General features: G+C 48.4%; 1 protein-coding gene across 1 annotated transcript in view; it reads left to right on the forward strand.

Moving 5' to 3' along the window:
• Positions 1 to 8,617, forward strand: part of LOC147697924 (lysosome-associated membrane glycoprotein 1-like) — a 119,669-nt gene extending 111,052 nt beyond the window's left edge. Inside the window, exon 5 of the mRNA XM_086934609.1 lies at positions 5,921 to 8,617. Within this exon, the coding sequence (XP_086790735.1) occupies positions 5,921 to 6,138 (218 nt within the window). The 3' untranslated portion in view covers positions 6,139 to 8,617. The remainder of the gene's footprint in view (positions 1 to 5,920) is intronic.
• The last annotated feature ends 7,552 nt before the right edge of the window (positions 8,618 to 16,169 follow it).

The raw sequence follows: 16,169 nt of genomic DNA on the forward strand, positions 1-16,169 counted from the left end.
CCAACACTAGGCGGCGATCTATGCACAGATATGAATGTCAGCAGCCCTACATGCCAAGAACAGATGCATACTGGTAAGTAGCATTTGCATTCTACAAGAGCTAAGTCGTCAACCTCTGCATTGGCTAGAGGTGTTCCTGTAGAGGATATTTGTAGGGGGGCAACTTGGTCTTCCGTCCACACTTTCGCGAAGCATTACTGCTTGGATTCCGAGGTGAGGAGGGACGACCACTTTGCGCGCTCTGTCCTTCAGGATTTCCTGGTTTAGAAGAGTGGACACCCTCCTCCGGGAGTGAGGACTGCTGTGGGACTCTATTCACAAGGTGAGGAATCCACACGGCAGATGTATCTATCAGAAGAACAAGTTAATTACCTTAAACGCTTTTTCTGGTAGATACAATATCTGCCTGTGGGTTCCTCACTGACCCACCCGCCTCCCCGTTGTCCACTCTTCTATGCCAGTGTTTCTATTATGTATTTTTTTAATTGTCAAATGTTTTATTGCATTTACTTCACACTGTGTGTTACCTTGATATTGGTACTGCGTATACTGTGTATATGTCTGTCATTGGTCCGTCCGTGTGCCTCGAAGGCATGGAAAAAAGGGCGGAACTGATGTCATCACGCCGGCGTGGGCCTATTATAGGCGTCGGTGACGTCAGCGGAGTCTCGAGCGATGCCGTGCCTCAATGACGTCCGGGTCCAATTCGGCGCGAAGCTACAAAAAGAATTTCCGAATGTTGCTGACGCAGGGGGATATTCACAAGGTGAGGAATCCACAGGCAGATATTGGATCTACCAGAAAAAGCGTTACCGAAGGTAAGTAGCTTGTTCATCTGGGCTGCGGAGCAGCAAAGAAAGAGGAAGCCAGTATGGTGCCTCTCTATTTTGTATACTTTGTGATGCAGTCATTGTCTGATAACGGAGGCATGGTTCAAAGCCTCATGGGTATTGATGTTTTTTACTTGGGTAGTTTTACTTTCTTTGGCTGCTGTGAGTTCAGTAAAGAAATTGAGACTGCATAATTGGAAGCCTCTGGTCCTCATATAGAATCACACTGCCCCTTACACATGCACTCATCCACACAGCCACTGACTCACTCATCCACACAGGCAGTCACCCAAACCCTCACTCACACCGGGCGCTGGGGGCGGCTTCTGAGTGCTGGGGTCATTCGAAGAGCTAAGTCATGAGGTCCTTCCTGAACTGAAGCAGTGTAAGGACTTGTCGGAGATGGTCATTCCAGGCCTTGGCTACGAGGTAGGTGGACTTTCCTCCTGTTGTCTTATAGATGCATGGGACGGTGGCCAGAGAGAGGTCAGCTGATCAAAGGTATCTCTTGAGTGCGTAGAAGGAGAGGTAGCTGTTTAGGTAGGCTGGTCCGATGCTGTGGAGGCCTTTTATGCGTGAGTGAGGAGCTTGAAGGATGTTCTTTCGATGGGGAGCCAATGGTGATTGCGGAGGTGTTGGGTGATGTGGTTGTTACGGGGATGTCTAGGTCCGTCTGGCTACGGCGTTCTGGACGATCTGGAGTTTGCAGAGTAGGTTCTTGTTGATTCCGTGGTAGTGGGTGTTGCTATAGTCCAGTCTGCTACTGATGAGCATGTGCATGACCATTTTTCTGGCTTCGTAGGGGATCCATCTGAATATTTCTCGGAGTATGCAGACTGTGTTAAAGCAGGCTGAAAATACGTGGTTGATCTGGTGTTCCATTGTGAGCGATGAGTCCAGTATGATGCGGAGGTTTTGTGCGTGGTCCGTCTGGGGGTGTGTGGGTGGGGGGGTGGGCGCCCGAGGTCGACCAGGTGTTCCATGCAGAGGGAGTGAGCCAAGGATGAGGAATTCTGTTTTCTCAGAGTTGTTTCAGGAAGTTCTTTCATCCAGGTGGCGACTGCTTTCATCCTTTCTTGGAAGTTCTGCTGCTGATGGGTTCATTGGTGAGGGAGAGAATGAGCTGGGTGTCGTCTGCATAGGACACTATGTTCAGTCCATGGTTTCTGACCGTGGTTATGAGGGGAGCCGTGTAGTTGGAGTGTGTGGCTGAGGGAGGGTCACTGGGGCACTCCACATCTGGTCTGAGTTTGTTCCGAGAGGTAGGGTGGGAGTCTGACTCGCTGAGTTCTGCCTGTTAGATATAGAAATACCCAGTCAAGGGTCTTACCACAGATACTGGCGTCGTGACGGCCGGGGGCCTTCCGCATGGAAGAAGTTAACCTTTTGGTTTATGTGGAACTGTTTCTTAATCATTGAAATGCTGGGATCCCTACTGAGTCATTACTGGAAGCCGGGCAACCTGTTCTAAGCATGTTTGGCTATTTGAACTGCAAAACAATACTCAAAAATACAGAAATACAGAAACAAGCATTCATCAAACACACAGTTCATAAAAAAAATCCTTTAATTCTCAAACCAATTTAAAAACTAAATTTAAATGGGAACGATGTAGCTTTTCTGAATAAAATTGAGGTCAATCATCCATACTATATTCTATTTGATGTGCTTGCACTGTTGCCATGACAAAATCTAAGGTTACAAGCTTAATTTTTAGCATCTAATTTCATATTCCTTAACTTTTACAGAATGTTTAAAATTTTTCAATTTTACATTTTTCTTAATAAATGTTTACTTAATTAATCGTTAATTTTTAATTTTCTAGGCAGTTTCTGACACTGTGTAGGCTTCATTGATCATTTGGTTCCCCGGATTGCAGGCTATGAACTGATCTATATAGAGCAGTACATTCTGTAAACAGAAAATGTTACTTCTCTGTAACATTGGGTTTGTTGCATGTAGAGCCGTAGGTTACATTTCAGCTTACCCACTTACCCTGGTGCGAGCTCACAAGCCTACTAATGCTACTTGTGTTAATATTATTCTAACTTTTTAACGTATATTCTTTCCGCTGTTCAGACCTGGTTTGCCATCACCTCACTTGCCTTTAGGGGAAAAATGCAATGTATGATGGCATCTGTCTGGTTGCGTTTTGTGTTTTTCAGGGAAGTTATCAATTAAAAGAATTATTTCAGTCAAAAGCAACTTTCAGATATGAGCCTAACACTAGACAGCAGGAGTGTGCACAGCATATGCATGCATAGCACTACAGGCTGCAAATAAATTGTTTTAGGTGAGTTTTCCTTCAAGTTGGGTATCCTCTTGAAGGAACCAGTGTGTGGGAAAGTGAGTAGGAGAGAGATGAAGGGCGAGTAAAGAGCACAACAATATAGCACAATGTAAAACAATAATATGAGTTTGGAAATAGGCTGTTTCTGCAGGGCCAACCCAGATTGTTTTTAACTTCTGCTTGGTTTGGTTGACTAGATTTTGTTAATATAGTTGCCTCCGATCTAAAACCCTTTACCCAACAACCTCCAGGAAAAAAGACTTTCTGGTTTGGAGATAGATCCCTTTGACAGAATGATTAGCTAGGGCGAATACGGCTAGAAGCTTGAACGGTTAATGCCAACTCCTGAATGCTGCTGTGAGGAGAGTGGGTGGTAAACAAACCTGCCCATATTTAAACCATATTCTGTGGTGGTAGCGGCCACACCAGCATTCCTGAACCCTGTTTCAGTTCTCCCCATGCCATTGGACAAAGTGGATGAGTAGAAGGAATTTGCATGAAGATAATATGAGATGTTGGCCCCTGTCATAGGGGCAGTCAGTACAACAGTAATGCTCATTAGATATCACAGCGAAGTGTTGAGGTCAAAAGACCAAATTGTATCTATTCCTAATGGATGACAATGAGAAAAAGCAAGAAAGGTACTTTTTAAAAGCAGTTTTGGCCTTTATGCATGCAGTGAAGGTATCCAGAGACTAGGCAGACATGCGTTTCCCCACACACGTTCCTGACTATGGGCCTACAGTGGGCAAGGAGGTTGGGGCCCTTCGTTACATCAAAGCCAATCTGTCTAAATGTACTAAGCCTTTTCATTGGAGCACCTGCCTCTCTTTTAGTACCAGGGTGAAGGTTCATGCAACCACATAGGTCTTCGCCACCAGTTTCAGCAGTCCCCCTGCTCTGCCTTATAGCTGTCGGCACCAGTAATCCCAGAAGGTAACATACGTTTTCAGGTTGTCTGACATCGGTGAGGGAAATGCAAGATCCCAGAGTCTGCCCAGAAGCAAATCTCTAAGGACTAAGTAACACTAGTTTCTCTTCTTGGCAGGGCAGAAGAGAAAGGAGTACTTACCACAAGTCCTTGATATTGGACATTTGGGTGCTTCTTAATGAGAGCTTGTTAGACCTGCTACAGTCGTACAAAGAACACCCTGGTTACCACTTCAAGTACTTAATAGTGGAGTTGAAGCACAAGGGCCAATACAACATCATAGACATGCACTTTGTCATCTGGTGGTACTTATTCTAGGTAGTTGTGTTGACCGAGGTTGTCCTCCGTCTGGTGGCTATGTCTCATACTTAAAGAGACCTGGCCAAAATCCACATATTTCAACCTATGATTTGCAGCTTCTTGCAGATTTAGCCCAGAAGACTAATTAGGTGGGAAACTCTTGGTGGGCCTCATGTCAGTTTTTGAGCCAATACAAGATGCCTCTCCTGTTTCTGTCATGCAAAATGACTTTACAAAATGATGACGATTCAGACTTTCTGAAGCTACCTATATTTTTTTTGCCCAGATGTGCGCTCCTAATGCAAATAATACCCAAAGTTCATGGCAATGGATTTTAGTTTAATCTCCATCCACTAGTGGTTTGGCCACAATCCTTTAAGTCACCAGCATCTGTGGAAGAGAATTTAGTCTATTCTGTCTTTGAAAAGATGCTCAGCTAGTTTGTTGAAAGAAAGGCATTGTGTCGCCATCATTGCAGTACGGGTCCTTCAGGCTCTTGGATTTGAGGGAGGGCCACCTCAAAGGCTTTCATGGCCTGTTGACCATTGTGTACATGGACACCAGCAGATTGTCCATTACTGCTTTGTACAAGCAGGATTGCGGAGTCCAGGAAGTCTCTGCAGCTCTCAGAATCTGAACAAAGGAGATGCTAATGGGAAGGATCTCTGCAAAACATGCGGGTACGAATAAAAGTGAGCTCATACAACTTTAGAAAATAACTTCTTTGTAGACCTGTAGCTTGAAGAAAACATGTTTTGTGTTTTTTTTCCTTTCTTTATTAACACCAAAATTGCCAGCTTGACGAGGGAGAATGTTCGAATAGCATGTGAATGTATAAGCTGTCATTGTTGAGGATCATCCTCAACCAGTAAGTAATTAATTCTTCTACATTGAGTATCCTCGTTAAGAGCCATAAAAACACCCTCCTCCACAACCAAGAGAATTGGCTGTTTTGATGATAAAATGGTAGTGCATTTTTGACACCTTGCCGGTTAAAAGAAATTGATTGTTGCTACACTGATTTGTCATAGTATTAAGATGGATGTCCAATTTGTCTTTAAAGAGGCTGCTGCCTTTCTGACTCAGTTTACTTCTTTGAGGGAATGAATTAATCCAGTTAATGGCTTATTGAACTTTTATTTAAATTTAAGAGCTAATGAAATACAGGTGTTAGATGGGAATGTGTATTTTTTTTTGCTGGACTTAATTTAGGCAGACATTGTGTTTTATTGATATAATCTATCCACGAAGTAGACCTATAGTTACAGGTTAATCTCTTCTCTGGGATGTTTCCGTTTTTGGACGGTAATTGGAGTAGTTCACCAGTCTGTCTTTAAGATGAATAAGTTATAATATTTATTGTTTGTTTACTTATCAGTAGCTTTACATTGGTGTATTATATGATGTTGTGCTATGAAATGTATTGCCTTTTTGATTCAGGGGCTGGATAAAATAGAGTAGATATTCTCAAAATAATTCTTGTTTGAGTCATAACACCAACCCGCCATTTAGTTTTCACAGAAGGCTTTTATCCTGCAGTGTCTCATAACCTATCCTTAATATTTCTAGAAACTGTATGTAGTAAAGATAAAACTCCCAGCACCACCCAGATGCCAATTACCAATTCAACAGCCAAGCCCACGGCCCCAACACCACCGCCTGCTCCAGTAGTTGGCACATATAATGTCTCTGATGCGAATGGAACTTGCTTACTGATTTCTTCAGGCTTGCAGCTCAACATCACCTATCAAACCAAAAACAATAAGGTATGTATTTGTTTTGTATGAAACACACACTTAAGAATTATTTATATGTTTGTGACATCTTTGATAAGGTGGAGAGTTGTGTTGCAGGCTTAAGTAAAATCTATCTTCACTGCTACAAATAGTAATTACCTCTGATTTGATGTCTGATATTAAAACTGTGCTCTGGTATTAGTGGTGGATTGGAGCATACTTGTGGGAAGAACTGTGTGTAATGTGTTTTAAGATATGGAGTGAGTTTGTCAAACATGCACAGGGATTCAAAGCCAGTTTTCTCACTCTGGTCAACCTACAAGCCTCATGGGTCCTGGAGAGACAACTGAGAACAAGGAGTGCTAACTCTTGTGTTGCTGCAATTTGATACTGATGTCTGTAGCGCTGGCTACTAGAATAAATGTCCTGATTGGAGTTGACAGTAATTCTTTGAGCCAGGGATATTGTGAGCAAAGAGGCAGACAGTTGAGTCTTGCCTCTGTGTTGCTAGCAGCAGGGTACTTTTCACTCACTAAATCGATTTGTGTGGTTATTAGATTAGTAACTGAAGAGGTCAAAATGTCAATTTCAGAAGATTTGGGGCCTGATCTTTTCATTCTTTGCAATTAACTTTTTAAACATTAGGACTAGCTTTACCCATCTTGGCAGAAGATGTTCACTGTACCAGAATCCCTGGGAAAATGAGGGAACGACTATGTCCTGGGACCGTTAGGGATGTTAGTGTCTTGTAATCTTTCTATCTTTCCTTGTTAAACGGGGGCCATAGTAGGCTTGGGCTGCAAAGCTGTAAGGATCAATGTGTGGATAGCTCCCTTGTGACCAATTACAGAGTGCATGGTGGTGCAAAAGTAGAGGGCTCATGACAGCATTGACCTCTCTGTCTTCTGGCCCAGAGATCAAAATGTCCAAGAAGAACCTATCTCACGGGTGTTGAAGGAGTGAGTTCCCTTTTAATGGATTCTGTTGTCCTTGCGGCATACCTGTGTAGTGAGTTTTAGGTCTCCAACGTGTAGCTGGGTGTGGTAGTGGAGGAAGTCTGAGTACCTGACACTTTTGTGTGGGCCGAGATTATCACACAAAGCCTTCATTGATGTACAATTACAGTTCTGAATGAATATTAAGTGACCAGCCTTACGCATTATACGCCCCTGAAGAGATTAGATAATAGAAGCCCACCAGTGTTTTATTCTGACTTGAAAACCCTTCATCATAACACCACCCACAGAAAATACATTGCACCAAAGAATCATGGTAAAGGAGCAAATGAACCAGTAGACCCAGACTTGGCTTATCTTACTCTTGGGGAATCCCTCCTACTTCACTACTAAAACCTGCATGCCATTGAATGAGCACCAAGGAAAAAACTATCCACAATGAAAGGCAAATTAGAGGGCTCATCTCTATAGTGAGAAATTGGTTAGTGGAATTGATGAGAGTTGCAAAAGTTTAGAGACTAAGTAATGCGAACGCGCAATTGACCATTTAGAGATTGTATAGTAAACTCCATATTTTTGTCTGGTGTAACACATTGATTTGTTGGAATCCTATTCAGTTAGCACAAAATTGAGTGTCCTCTGGATCCCTTCGGTCTCTGAAATAAAGGCCATGAGGTTGATACTATTGTGCACATTACAGTCCAAGGTATTGAGTTGAATGTAAGACTAAAGTGAAGGCAAGCAGGACAACCTGTCTTTTTGCCTGAGTCGCAAGAGCAGACCACTGGTGAAGGCACTGTATACGAGAGGTGGACTCTTCAGCTCGGAGTGAATATATTATAAGGATGACCTCCAGAAAGACTACATTCAGGATTTGCAAGACTTCTATTTCAAAAGCTAAGCAGGTATTGTATTGTATATAGTACATTTATATAGCATACAAACTGTCACCCTGCGGGTATCCTGGCGCTTAGACTTCAGAGTAGTCCGCACATGGACACACCTAAGCTGTCAGTAGAAAGTCTAGTTTTCCACCCTTGGAAATAACCAAGTTTTCAGAATCTTTCTGAAACAGGTCCACGAATTGGCCTGTCTGATTATCTCTGGCAGGTCATTCCACAGATGTGCGGCTGCCACGCCCAAGGCTCTGTCCCCATCCTGGTTTTCTTAAATCTGGTAGTCTTTATTCAGTTTGCATTAGAGGAGCGGAGCTGCCTTTTCGGATTATGCCAGGTAAATCTTTCCTGTAGTGGGATGGGACCCAAGTCATGCGCCGCTCTGTACACAATACAAAGAGATTTGAAACAGATTCTCTCTTTAACAGACAGCCAGTTTAGGTCCCTCAAGGCTCCAGTCGTAGAGGCCCTGCGTTGTCTATTCAACGCCAGCTTTGCTGCCATGGACTGGACACTCTGCAGTCTCTGTAAGATGCACTGCGGTGCTCCAAGCGAGCGAGTATCTTTCGGTAGAAGCGGGAGGATCTGTCGTAACATCCGCAGCAAAGAGAAGCAAACGTTAGCAATTTTATTTGCCTGAGACTCCATTTGGAGACTACCATCCACTAGTACCCCCAAGTTGTGCACCGTTTTAGCAGGAACCAGGGGATCATCCTCTGGGGTGAGCTTAAACTCAGGCATTGGGTGTTGATGCAAGCTGGTGGGCGGGCAGAATATCACCTCTGTTTTTCCACCAGTAAATTAAATTGCTTAGTTTTGCCTGAGACAGCCTACTGTCTGGAGCATACACTCCTGAAACTTGTCCATTGTCACCACCTGTTTCCCTTTCAGGGAGAACACCAATTGGGTGTCGTCCGCGTTGTTAACCAAGGTCGACTCTGTAAGACTTAATTAAAGTGAGTAGAGGACGCAGGTAGATATTAAAAAGGATGAGGCTTATCCCAGACCCCTGAGGAACCCCGTGGACTACATGGGACTGACTGGACTGAAACGGTGTCATAGTCATAGTCACATTTTGTTGCCTCCCTGAGAAATAGGATTGTTGCCAGTGCAAGGCTCGTCCTTTTATCCCCACTTTTTAGGTCTCGCCTATCCCATTCTGCAAGGAATGGATAGGGGAGAATTATAGGGTTGGATCAGGAAAGCTAAACCAGGCGGCTGATTTCGACGAGTGCATGTGTCCGTGCACGCACTTCCATCCGCCTGCCTCTCTGTGCCTCACACACTTCAAAGGCTCCGCCCCCCCCCCGCCTGCACATTGCACTCACTTTCACGGCCGCCAGGCCGTGTCTCGCATTTCTCCCTCCCCCCCTCCCAGTGTACTTTTAACTTGTTTCTTTGAGGTATGCTTCGGGCTTGAGTGTTGGCGCCCATTTCACAGAGCGGCACGTAATCTCCCTGTGCTACCCTCGATGCCACTCCCACAACACTGCTTGTTGCTCTTTAATGCTCGCTCCAGGCTCATTTGTGCGGTTACTTTAAGAAGCTGAATGGGAGCGTCTAGCTGCGTTAACCTGTGCCTCTCTGCGCTGCCTTCTCTGTAAATCTGTTGAAACACTGAGCGGTGGAATGCGTACTTTTCTCTTCCATGTGGCAACACGATTATGTGATGAAACTAGTTTTTTAGGTGCATGGGCGCTGCGCTTTGTTTCAGCCTGGCCACCCGCCTTCAAGTTAGGAAAAACTATTCCGAGCGGGGGCTCCAGTGTGAATACTTTAGCTGCACTTTATTTTCAGCTTAATATGACCTTTTGGTCCGTATGTGCGGCTTAACTACCTACATGTTTTTAATCACATTGACCTTTAACATTTCTCCCCCTTTGGTGCCCTCCCTCTTAACACCAAAATCTACACTCCTCCCACCCCCACTTCAGGGTTAAGTAGAGTGCCATTCGTCATCGGCCACCCGGGCTCAGCCTCTCCCGGATCACCTCTATAGCCGCAGGGGCCACAGTGATCAGCCCACCTCTCCTCTTCCCCTGCAGCAGCTGATCTACCACTGCAGTTCACATCGCTCTTCAGATAAAGCCCTTTAATGCCTTTGTGCATTTAGAGGTGACTCATTGGTTATGCAGCATTTTCCATAGTTGAGAAAACCAGCCTGAATGCTGTCCTTTTGACCACCAAAAACCCACCCAATCACAACGATTTAAGCAAGCTGTTAAAAATGTTGTTTGCGATTTGAAGGTGCTCTCCAGCATGTTCAAGAACTATGGAATTCATAAAGATTATAATCTTTTCCTTTGCAATTCTGTGCAGCAAATCAGAACATAAAAGTCCTCTACCCCATTTTGGGAGCCAGCTGAAAACCATTAAAAGTGCAGGAGCTTCCGTAACTTGGCAGTCTGCTACGCCTTCCTCGGTTGTTTGCTGTACGCTGTTCAACTGGGATGTCCTAAACCTGTTTATACCAGAAGGATCACTTCTGACATTTGTTTGGTTTTTGCACTTCACTTTACTCATTCAGTACGGCTGTTGGATAGATTTTTAGGTCTCGCCTATCCCATTCCGCAAGGAATGGATAGGGGAGAATTATAGGGTTGGATCAGGAAGGCTAAACCAGGCGGCGGATTTCGACAAGTGCATGTGTCCGTGCACGCACTTCCATCCCCCTGCCTCGCATCATTGCCACCAGCAGCTTCACTTCGATCCGCTCCGCCCCCTGTTACACGAGCTTTCCATCCGCCTGCCTCGCGCGTCCACATCAAAGCCATCTGTTGCTTCCCCAGCGTGCTCAGCCACACTTCTCCACTCCCTCTCCCCCTCCTAATTACATCCCTGATGTTCACACTTCTTCACGGCCAGGAGGCCGTGCTTCAAAGGGATCCGCTCCCCTGCCCACTGCTTCACACTTCTTGCATTTCTCCTCCCCCGCCTCAAACTTTTCACGGCCGCCAGGCCGTGTCTCGCATTTCTCCTACCCCCCACCCCTCCCCACAGCAATGCCATGAGCTTGTTCCTTTAGGAAGTAAGTGGGAGCCTAATTCGGTGCTTGGGGCTCCTGCTAAACCATTACTTTTGAAGTTGTGACTTGAAGCTTCTTGATGCTCTCCTTAAAATCATGTTCATAAAAATGTTCTGTAATACTTTAAACTGTCCTCTCTTACTACTTCTCCCATAAGACATTTCGTTTCCTTCTACTTCTCTCTTTTATAATAAATATTATTTGTATTGAAAACACTTTGCTTTATACACAGTGAAGAACATGCACTGGGCCAGAAACTGTTATATAAAATGTGTCTTTGGTATGGCACTCCTTCTGTCCAGATATAATTCTATTGCTGAAACCCACCATCCAGACTGTCATTAGGCTAGTTTTTTGTATCGTGAAGGGGCACATCTTTATTCCAGTCAGTTCCTAAGAACATGGCTTTTGAAGTACGTCTCTCCCGTGTGGTCTTTTCAGATTAAATGTAGTGTATTCCAGAAAAAGCTGAAGTACACATAATATTTTAACGCCATGTGAAAGATGTCCGTGCACGCTATTAGGCCTTGCTGGGTTCTAATGACTAAATGGGGGCTCACATTCTTCGAAATCAGCCCCACACAGTTCCTGGAGTAGCCAAAGTGGTCATGAACATTTTGTTTACTTGCTAAAGTGGAGTATAATTGGAATGGCTCACGAAAAAGAGGCATTTCCAGTTCTCGTCCAACCAAAAGCAGCATTTTGGTTCTTCTAGGTTTTTACCTGGTTACTTGAGTCTCCCAGTAAGGGGTTCAGTAATGCCATATAGGGGATGGAAAAGAAATTCATAAGACCAAAGGATGAGTGATTTGTAAATTGGAGTTGTGAGGTGGCATAATTGCTTCCTACCACCCCTTTAATAATATATTTGCTTTTGTGTCATGTGGACATAATTACAGGAAACAATTCAAGGTATGACGTCATTACCACGAACAACAATTTGTAAACATTGTGCAATTCTAATAAGAAAACATTTAATATTGTATAATATTTAAGGGAAACTGTATTTTCTAGTCCTACAATAAATGCCGATTAGTGTTTCTTATGACATGAGAAAGTGATAGTTAGAAGTTAAGTGGTTTGTAAATGTTGCTCAAGCCCAGAGATGGAATTACAGTTAAATATACAAGTTACTTGGTAAATATCGTGTTCACTACATGATAATAATCAGCGTGTGTGTATTTTTTTTTATTCTCAGTCAGCACAAATCCAGTGGGCAATGGGTGACGTCACCCCTGTGACTTACGGCCTGTGATTTGATTTCACGTTGATCAGTGTTGACAGGTTGAGCGCGGAAAGGGCTTAGCCTTTCAGAGCTGTTAAGTTGGAAGAGACCGTGGTGTACGTTTTAACAGAGCAATGGTTATTATGGTCGTTCTAGGCTATAGGATATTCTGACGGTGCTCCTTTAAAATTAAGGCTAGAGATGTGTTCATACTACCGCCACAGTCTCTAGATCCAACTGGAGGGACTGAGCAGAGGTTTACCGAGCATTCACTCGGGTTGTGGATTGATTAGCTTGGAAGTTAATTTGTGTTATCTTTTCTAGCCTTAAAATGAAGCCATATTATTGGTGAGCTGTGCAATTCAGTGCCCAGGCACCTCAAGATTTAATTCTGCATTTTCTTGTATTTCTCACAAGGGCTACTTGGACCGTGACCCTTCCATTTCTTATGTTAATTTGTTTTACTTTGTGGGGCTTTACGTTTCTTCTGTTCCATTGAGGGTACCTGGCCTCATATTTTTAATTTTCGTGATTTGTTTAGATAAGTTACTTTGGAAGTTTTCTTTGTCCAGTACTTTCGCCTCATCAGAAGTGGAGTACTGATAGGTCTTCCTTAATCACTGAGGCAGACTAGATCACTGTGTGATTTCCGACCAGGCTGCGGAACGGAGACAGCATTGGTAGTGCTTTTGGATGTACTTAAAATGAGGGCAGACAGAGGTAAATCAACTGGGTTGATTTCTACTCGACATGTCTGCCCTCACACCCCCTCACCCCCCTCTCACTCACCCACCCTCACACACCCTCACTTTCACCCACCCCCTCACCCACCCCCTCACCCACCCCCTCACCCTCACACACACCCTCACACACACTCACCCTCACACACCATCCCACCCCCTCCCACCCTCACCCACACCCACACCCTCACACACCCTCACACACCCCCTCACCCACCCCCTCACCCTCACACACCCCCTCACCCTCACACACCCCCTCACCCTCACACACCCCCTCACCCTCACACACACCCCCTCACCCTCACACACACCCCCCCTCACCCTCACACACACCCCCTCACCCTCACACACACACCCTCACCCACACACACACCCTCACCCACACACACACCCTCACCCACACACCCTCACCCACACACACACCCTCACCCACTCACCCTCACACACACCCTCTCACCCTCACCCACACCCTCTCACCCTCACCTTCACACACCCTCACCTTCACACACCCTCACCTTCACACACCCTCACCTTCACACACCCTCACCCACCCTCACCCTCACCCACCCCCTCACCCACCCCCTCACCCACCCCCTCACCCACCCCCTCACCCACCCCCTCACCCACCCCCTCACCCACCCCCTCACCCACCCCCTCACCCACCCCCTCACCCATCCCCTCACCCATCCCCTCACCCATCCCCTCACCCATCCCCTCACCCATCCCCTCACCCATCCCCTCACCCATCCCCTCACCCATCCCCTCACCCATCCCCTCACCCATCCCCTCACACTCACCCATCCCTTCACCCATACCCATCCCCTCACACTCACCCATCCCCTCACACTCACCCATCCCCTCACACTCACCCATCCCCTCACACTCACCCATCCCCTCACACTCACCCATCCCCTCACACTCACCCATCCCCTCACACTCACCCATCCCCTCACACTCACCCATCCCCTCACACTCACCCATCCCCTCACACTCACCCATCCCCTCACACTCACCCATCCCCTCACACTCACCCATCCCCTCACACTCACCCATCCCCTCACACTCACCCATCCCCTCACACTCACCCATCCCCTCACACTCACCCATCCCCTCACACTCACCCATCCCCTCACACTCACCCATCCCCTCACACTCACCCATCCCCTCACACTCACCCATCCCCTCACACTCACCCATCCCCTCACACTCACCCATCCCCTCACACTCACCCATCCCCTCACACTCACCCATCCCCTCGCACTCACCCATCCCCACACTCACCCATCCCCTCGCACTCACCCATCCCCTCGCACTCACCCCATCCCCTCGCACTCACCCATCCCCTCGCACTCACCCATCCCCTCGCACTCACCCATCCCCTCGCACTCACCCATCCCCTCGCACTCACCCATCCCCTCGCACTCACCCATCCCCTCGCACTCACCCATCCCCTCGCACTCACCCATCCCCTCGCACTCACCCATCCCCTCGCACTCACCCATCCCTCGCACTCACCCATCCCCTCGCACTCACCCATCCCCTCGCACTCACCCATCCCCTCGCACTCACCCATCCCCTCGCACTCACCCATCCCCTCGCACTCACCCATCCCCTCGCACTCACCCATCCCCTCGCACTCACCCATCCCCTCGCACTCACCCATCCCCTCGCACTCACCCATCCCCTCGCACTCACCCATCCCTCGCACTCACCCATCCCCTCGCACTCACCCATCCCCTCGCACTCACCCATCCCCTCGCACTCACCATCCCCTCGCACTCACCCATCCCCTCGCACTCACCCATCCCCTCGCACTCAACCCATCCCCTCGCACTCACCCATCCCCTCGCACTCACCCATCCCCTCGCACTCACCCATCCCCTCGCACTCACCCATCCCCTCGCACTCACCCATCCCCTCGCACTCACCCATCCCCTCGCACTCACCCATCCCCTCGCACTCACCCATCCCCTCGCACTCACCCATCCCCTCGCACTCACCCATCCCCTCGCACTCACCCATCCCCTCGCACTCACCCATCCCCTCGCACTCACCCATCCCCTCGCACTCACCCATCCCCTCGCACTCACCCATCCCCTCGCACTCACCCATCCCCTCGCACTCACCCATCCCCTCGCACTCACCCATCCCCTCGCACTCACCCATCCCCTCGCACTCACCCATCCCCTCGCACTCACCCATCCCCTCGCACTCACCCATCCCCTCGCACTCACCCATCCCCTCGCACTCACCCATCCCCTCGCACTCACCCATCCCCTCGCACTCACCCATCCCCTCGCACTCACCCATCCCCTCGCACTCACCCATCCCCTCGCACTCACCCATCCCCTCGCACTCACCCATCCCCTCGCACTCACCCATCCCCTCGCACTCACCCATCCCCTCGCACTCACCCATCCCCTCGCACTCACCCATCCCCTCGCACTCACCCATCCCCTCGCACTCACCCATCCCCTCGCACTCACCCATCCCCTCGCACTCGCCCATCCCCTCGCACTCGCCCATCCCCTCGCACTCGCCCATCCCCTCGCACTCGCCCATCCCCTCGCACTCGCCCATCCCCTCGCACTCGCCCATCCCTCACGCACTCGCCCATCCCCTCACGCACTCGCCCATCCCCTCACGCACTCGCCCATCCCCTCACGCACTCGCCCATCCCCTCACGCACTCGCCCATCCCCTCACGCACTCGCCCATCCCCTCACGCACTCGCCCATCCCCTCACGCACTCGCCCATCCCCTCACGCACTCGCCCATCCCCTCACGCACTCGCCCATCCCCTCACACACTCGCCCATCCCCTCACACACTCGCCCATCCCCTCACACACTCGCCCATCCCCACACACACTCGCCCATCCCCACACACACTCGCCCATCCCCACACACACTCGCCCATCCCCACACACACTCGCCCATCCCCACACACACTCGCCCATCCCCACACACACTCGCCCATCCCCACACACACTCGCCCATCCCCACACACACTCGCCCATCCCCACACACACTCGCCCATCCCCACACACACTCGCCCATCCCCACACTCACCCACTCGCCCATCCCCTCACACACTCGCCCATCCCCTCACACACTCGCCCATCCCATCGCCCACCCCCTCGCCCACCCTCGCCCACCCTCGCCCACCCTCACACACCCCCTCACCCTCACACCCCCCCTCACCCTCACACACTCCCTCACCCTCACACCCCCCCTCACCCT

Source organism: Lissotriton vulgaris, chromosome 8, assembly GCF_964263255.1.
Source record: "Lissotriton vulgaris chromosome 8, aLisVul1.2, whole genome shotgun sequence".
NCBI lineage: Eukaryota > Metazoa > Chordata > Amphibia > Caudata > Salamandridae > Lissotriton > Lissotriton vulgaris.